This window comes from Erpetoichthys calabaricus, chromosome 6 (assembly GCF_900747795.2).
Source record: "Erpetoichthys calabaricus chromosome 6, fErpCal1.3, whole genome shotgun sequence".
NCBI lineage: Eukaryota > Metazoa > Chordata > Cladistia > Polypteriformes > Polypteridae > Erpetoichthys > Erpetoichthys calabaricus.
Genome location: NC_041399.2, coordinates 83583189 through 83589188, shown reverse-complemented (window position 1 = coordinate 83589188; position 6000 = coordinate 83583189). Strand labels below are relative to the sequence as shown.

At 40.9% G+C, this 6000-nt stretch overlaps 1 protein-coding gene across 2 annotated transcripts in view; it reads left to right on the top strand.

The window, feature by feature from the left end:
- The first annotated feature begins 2181 nt into the window (after nucleotides 1–2181).
- afg3l2 (AFG3-like AAA ATPase 2) overlaps nucleotides 2182–6000 on the top strand; it is a 51415-nt gene continuing 47596 nt past the window's right edge. The window contains exon 1 of one of the 2 annotated variants that reach the window (XM_028803781.2): nucleotides 2182–2423. In XM_028803781.2, the coding sequence (XP_028659614.1) occupies nucleotides 2328–2423 (96 nt within the window). In that variant the 5' untranslated portion in view covers nucleotides 2182–2327. The remainder of the gene's footprint in view (nucleotides 2424–6000) is intronic. The other variant, XM_028803780.2, reaches the window with a different exon arrangement.

Here is a 6000-nt window from a genome sequence, read left to right as displayed (position 1 = left end):
CTCTCATAACACCTGTGCAGTGCCACAGACTGATCGACTCCATGCCACGCCGCATTGCTGCAGTAATCCAGGCCAAAGGAGCCCCAACTAAATATTGAGTGCTGTACATGCTCATACTTTTCATGTTCATACCTTTCAGTTGGCCAACATTTCTAAAAATCCTTTTTTTGCATTGGTCTTAATTGATATTCTAATTTTCCGAGATACTGAATTTGGGACTTTCATTAGTTGTCAGTTATAATCATCAACAATAAAAGAAATAAACATTTAAAATACATCAGTCTGTGTGTAATGAATTAATCTAATATACAAGTATCACTTTTTGAATGGAATTACTGAAATAAATCAACTTTGTCATGATATTCTAATTTTATGACCAGCACCTGAATGGATATACAGTATCTCTATATATAAAATCCCTATGTGCGTCCAGGTGTCCGTGTGTGGGTGTCTTCTGATGACGTGCGCATGCGCAGGGCACGGTGTGATGCGCGATACTGTATTACTGTCAGAGAAAGTTAGAGGCGTTTTACGGAAATACAAACCAGTATTACTGCCAGAGGAAATTAAAGGTACACAATACAGTGACGCATATTACAGCCACATACAAGCCAGTATTACTGTCAGAGGAGATTAAAGGCATATTACCGACGCGCACGCCTGTATTACCGTCAGAGAAAATTAAAGGTATATTACGGACGTACAAGCCAGCGGACGTACAAGACGGTATCCTTCAATAAGAGCGCGCACAAAAAGGCGAGCCTCCAAAGGGCGACCACAATTGGGCGCAGCGAATAAAGGCGCGCGTAAATAAAGATCTGCACCTTTGTTGCTCTTCACATATTCCAGAGCCATTTGAACTAAATTATCTACGAACGCCTTTATTCGCCGCTCTCAATTGAGGTCGCCCTTTTGAAGCTCGCCTTTTTGTGCGCGCCCTTATTGAATAGAGCTGTACAAGATAGTATTACTATCACAGAAAATTAAAGGCACACAATACACGGCGGCAGCCCACGAAGAACGGTCAGCTCAGCAAGTAAACATCAACAAAAGAAAGCCTGAAAGAAAGATTAATACGACCAACAAAAAGCATGAGGTCAAAGTCCCTTGCCATTTAATATAGACTGTTCCTACTAATGTTTATGCACTACTGTTCTAGCGCCCGTTATTGTAACGGGCTAAATGACTAGTATATATATATATATATATATATATATATATATATATATATATATATATATATATATTATAGATGCATATTTTATTATACCTACTTAACTTTTATCGACATTTAACTAACTGTAGATTTATTTTTCAAGTATCAGAATGTAGTTTAAGTTAATTTGTTTTGGTTTCAATAGATGTTTTTTTTTCATATTTTCTATTCTTGCTTTCTTTTTTTCACATCTTTGCGCCCCACCCCCCCGCCCCCCCATCCCCGACTCACAGTTTGAGAACCCCTGGCCTAAGCAAAGGTTTATGGATGTGGTGAGAGAGGACATGGAGGTGATGGGTAACGGAACAAGATGCAGAGGACTGAAAGATATGGAAGAAGATGATCCGCTGTGGCGACCACTAACGGGAGCAGCCGAAAGAAGAAGAAGAATGTGGAACTGAAATTAATATACAGTACTGTCAGTTGTGAATTGGCATGCACAGTTCAGATCAGGTCGTGCAGTAAAGTGTATTTTTTTTTTTATCAAGCACAAGTGGAGTGTGTCACTACCCGGTCCCCGTTGCCGTCATGTTCCTTCTCCAACAGAAGCTACGTCTTCGCACACTTTACCTATATTTAACGCATGCGTGAACACTTTACGGCATATTAGGTTTTCAATTCGCGTGTGCATGCGGATCTTTTTTTTTAATTTAGTTTATTCATGAATTACACTTGTGAATAAAGAATTTCCTTAAAATATGGAGTACATTCAACAAACAGTTAAGTTTCATATCCCCCATTAGAATCCCAACGATTACATCACTTCTAATAAAATGAGAAAGAGAGGTATTTTTTGGCTGCAGCCAAATGAATAAATCATTCCAAAATATATTACTATAAAGGCACGAGAAAAAACAGATGATCCGTACGTGGATCGGGTAGTGACAAGGGGTGATGACACACCGACGAAGAGTGTCCCTGCCTGTCGCACCTGTATGACGTAAACAGTTGCGCCTGCCTGCTGAAGGAGACCAACGTATTGTGTTATTGGACGTGCGTAATGACCTCAAAGAACGTGTAGACGTGCCGACAAGCATGGAATAATGCTCCCTCAAATCTAAATTCTTTTTTTCTGATTTGTGACGGGGGCTTTGTATGCCTGGAAAATCTAATGGCTCACTGTTATCTTCAGCTCTGTAGGGGCTGTCGCAGCCTGTACCGGAGCTTGTTGTCTCCTTCTGCTTGCAGAGCATGTCCTCTAAGATTGGTGAGTTTATTTGATATAATGTGTGATCAGTATTTATATTTTATGAAATACTGCAGGGCGGGGGGTTCAGTGACCTGGTGTTGACTAGCGAGGGGCAACAAGCAAGCGATAAACTGGGTACATCTTATGGCAAAAGCTTCAGTGTCCTATAAGGTCAGTGACATTGTTACTTTCGTAATGCAGTGAAGAAAATTGTTTTATGCGTTAAAATGCAACTGCTGCGTTTCAAATTCTGGATACAGAATCGAGCATGGATTTCAACTGAGCTGGTCTGTGATAACATGAAAAATTGCATTCGGCGGCTGACTGTTTCCTTGTCAGATTCTAACGATATGTAAAGGTGAAATGTTTATTAGGCCTTAACCTACTTCACATCGCTGTTCGAAGAGTAAAAAGAAGAATTTTAATTTTTGATCACTTTAAATGGATGTAATTTTTGTAGCAAAGTAGTTTATAGATTAATAATCAACGACGGAGCTGTTGCATCCTCAAACAAATTAGGCATACCAGCCACATTGTAATCTCTTAGAACTGGCCGTGTTTTATCTGCTGAAAATGGACCAGGACACTTATGGGACTTAGTGTAAACAGAGCATAACATCTGTCAAGGTTGAAACAAAAGGTCTTAGGAGATGATTAATCTTTTTTTTTGTCGGTCTTCTTAATGCAGATCTTTATAATTTGATTCTGTTTACATAATGTTTTTGTTACCTCTGAAATGGCAGAAAGTCATGTTGTTATATAAATGATCTGCTAAGCAACAAATATTTGCGTTTATTGTTGGCACTAAATTGACCTGGTTGGAATGAGTCCTTTGTACCCAATATGACTTGAACAGATTCCAGTTTCTTATGGCTCCTAAATCCTAAAGTAGTTTTTGTCAGCTTATAGATAAATGCTGTAATTTTAAAATTCCTTTGCATTTTATTGTGAAATGTAGACACTTTAATTAAGCATATTATTGTAATCTCATTTCACAGTAAAGTGTGTGTATTTTTAATCTTTTTCATTTCATAGTAACATGCAAACACACACATACCCCACTAGTTAACATAACACTCAAGTATATGTGTTGTAAGATGAAGATATTTTGGAGTAATCATACCATTTTTAAGGCTGCCTTTGGGGGTGGGAGCTGCAGCCTATCCCAGCAAGCATGAGGCACAAGGCAGGAACAGTCCAGTTCATCGCAGGCAAAAACACACACCTACAAGCGCCAGTTTATGAAGGGTGTTCAATAATTTATATACCTGAATGTGAAAGAAATTAGCAAGCATGTTGTGCCATGTCTCAAGGTTACTCATGCACAGTTGTGGCGCAATAAGAGTCTAACATTCCAAAGGACAGGATGTCAGGAGAGTCCTCATGCGAATCAAGTAAGCTTCTTCACGACAACACGCTGGTTCACATGTCACGTCAATCACAGGCTGCCATCCGAGAATGTAGGTTCCAGCAGCTGGACCATCCATCCTGCATTCCTGACGTGACTATATTGAAAAATAAAACAATTTTTTTTTTTTTTTTTACTCTTTTCTTTCCTACTGAGCTAGATAAATTATTGAATGCCCCTCATAGCATCACCAATCCACCTGACTTGCATGTCTTTGGACTGTGGGAGGAAACCCACGCAGACAGGGGAGAACATACCAACTACATACAGGGAGTACCCAGGATGCGAAGCCTGGTCTCCCAACTGTGAGGCAGCTGCACAACCACCGTGCCGCTATTTTAGAGTAACATTTTTTCAAAAAAATATATATTCATTTCAGTGATAGTTTTTCTATAGGTTAATTTCAGAGCAGTGCTTTCTTCTGTGGGTATTCTTGTTTTTCTTTCACCTGTGAAGCGTATACTGTACAGTGTACACATGAGAAAAATGACCCTATAAATGTGCACAGTGGTTTAATTGATAGCTGTACATTATGAATGTCCATGATTGTCTGTCTTCTATGATTGACAAGTTCTCAGTCCTGTGTAGTTTCCCACCATCATTTGATGCTGCAGGGGTAGGTACTACTTCCCAATAACCTTAGACTGGATTAAGCCAGTTAGATGAAGGAGAGAAGTTTTCTCTCAATATCTTATTTAATTCTTTAGATAGATAGATACTTTATTAATCCCAAGGGGAAATTCACATACTCCAGCAGCAGCATACTAATAAAGGAAATATTAAATTAAAGAGTGATAACAATGCAGGTATACAGACAGACAATAACTTTGAATAATGTTAACGTTTGCCCTCCCGGGTGGAATTGAAGAGTTGCATAGTGTAGGGGAGGAACGATCTCCTCAGTCTGTCAGTGGAGCAGGACAGTGACAGCAGTCTGTCGCTGAAGCTGCTCCTCTGTCTGGTGATGATACTGTTTAGTGGATGCAGTGGATTCTCCATGTTTGACAGGAGCCTGCTCAGTGCCCGTTGCTCTGCCACAGATGTCAAACTGTCCAGCTCCATGCCTACAATAGAGCCTGCCTTCCTCACCAGTTTGTCCAGGCGTGAGGTGTCCCTCTTCTTTATGCTGCCTCCCCAGCACACCACCGCGTAGAAGAGGGCGCTCACCACAACCGTCTGATAGAGCATCTGTAGCATCTTATTGCAGATGTTGAAGGACGCCAGCCTTCTAAGGAAGTATATACTTGTTTTTGTATATATACTTGGGGGCTCCACACCCTGCTCGCTTCGCTCGCCCACTCCTGGGTTTGGTTTACTGGATATGCAATTTAAAGATATTGTTATTCTCATGGGAATTGTTACATATGCATTATTTTCACTTTTACTTTAAAACTTTTGTAAAAACAATACTTGTCCTTTATTTCCGGCCCCAAGCGTGGTTAAATCACTTTCTCGCAGGATGTTTAACACTGCTTGCGTTGTGAAGGGGTGGCTGAACAAACGCTAAGGAGTTGCAGTTGGATCATCTGCTGGCTTGTTGCTGCTGGCGAGCTGCATGTTCAGCTTGTTGCGCTTTGCATCGATCCTTTCAAAGCCTATACTGCAGCTGCCCTTTTGCCACTTCGCGTTTCTGCTGCTTGCGTTGTAAAAGGGGGTGGGGGGGAGGGTGCTGAACGCACGCTAAGGAGAAGCAGTCAAATCATCTGCTGGCTTCCTGCTGCTGCTGCTGGCGAGCTGTGTGTTCTGCTTGTCGCTTGTCGTTGTTTTAAGAGTTGGGAGCACACGATGTCTGTCTGCCAAAAGCATTCCAACAACTGCTTGGTTAGATGTTCTTGAACGTGTTTTAAATGTTGTCTCACTGCCTTGTCTCACGTGACGTTAAAAGTGTCTCTCGCGGGACGTCAAATTGCAATCTCTTGGCACCAAGTCTCCTGTTTAAGGTCCCCGTGGCCAATCACTTTCATCTCGTGGGTCTTTAAAGTGTCTTCTGAGAAGATCACGTCTCGTCTCCCTGGTCTCCCTTCCACCAAGATTTTTTTTATAATCGAGAGATGACACGCTTCACATTTAGTTGGGATAATAGGAATCAAAACAAGATGTGCTCTGCCTTCTCACTGAATAAGCTTCAAACCTAACTTATTATTAGTATGGTAGTTGGATGAATGGTGACAGATTGATAAAGACAAT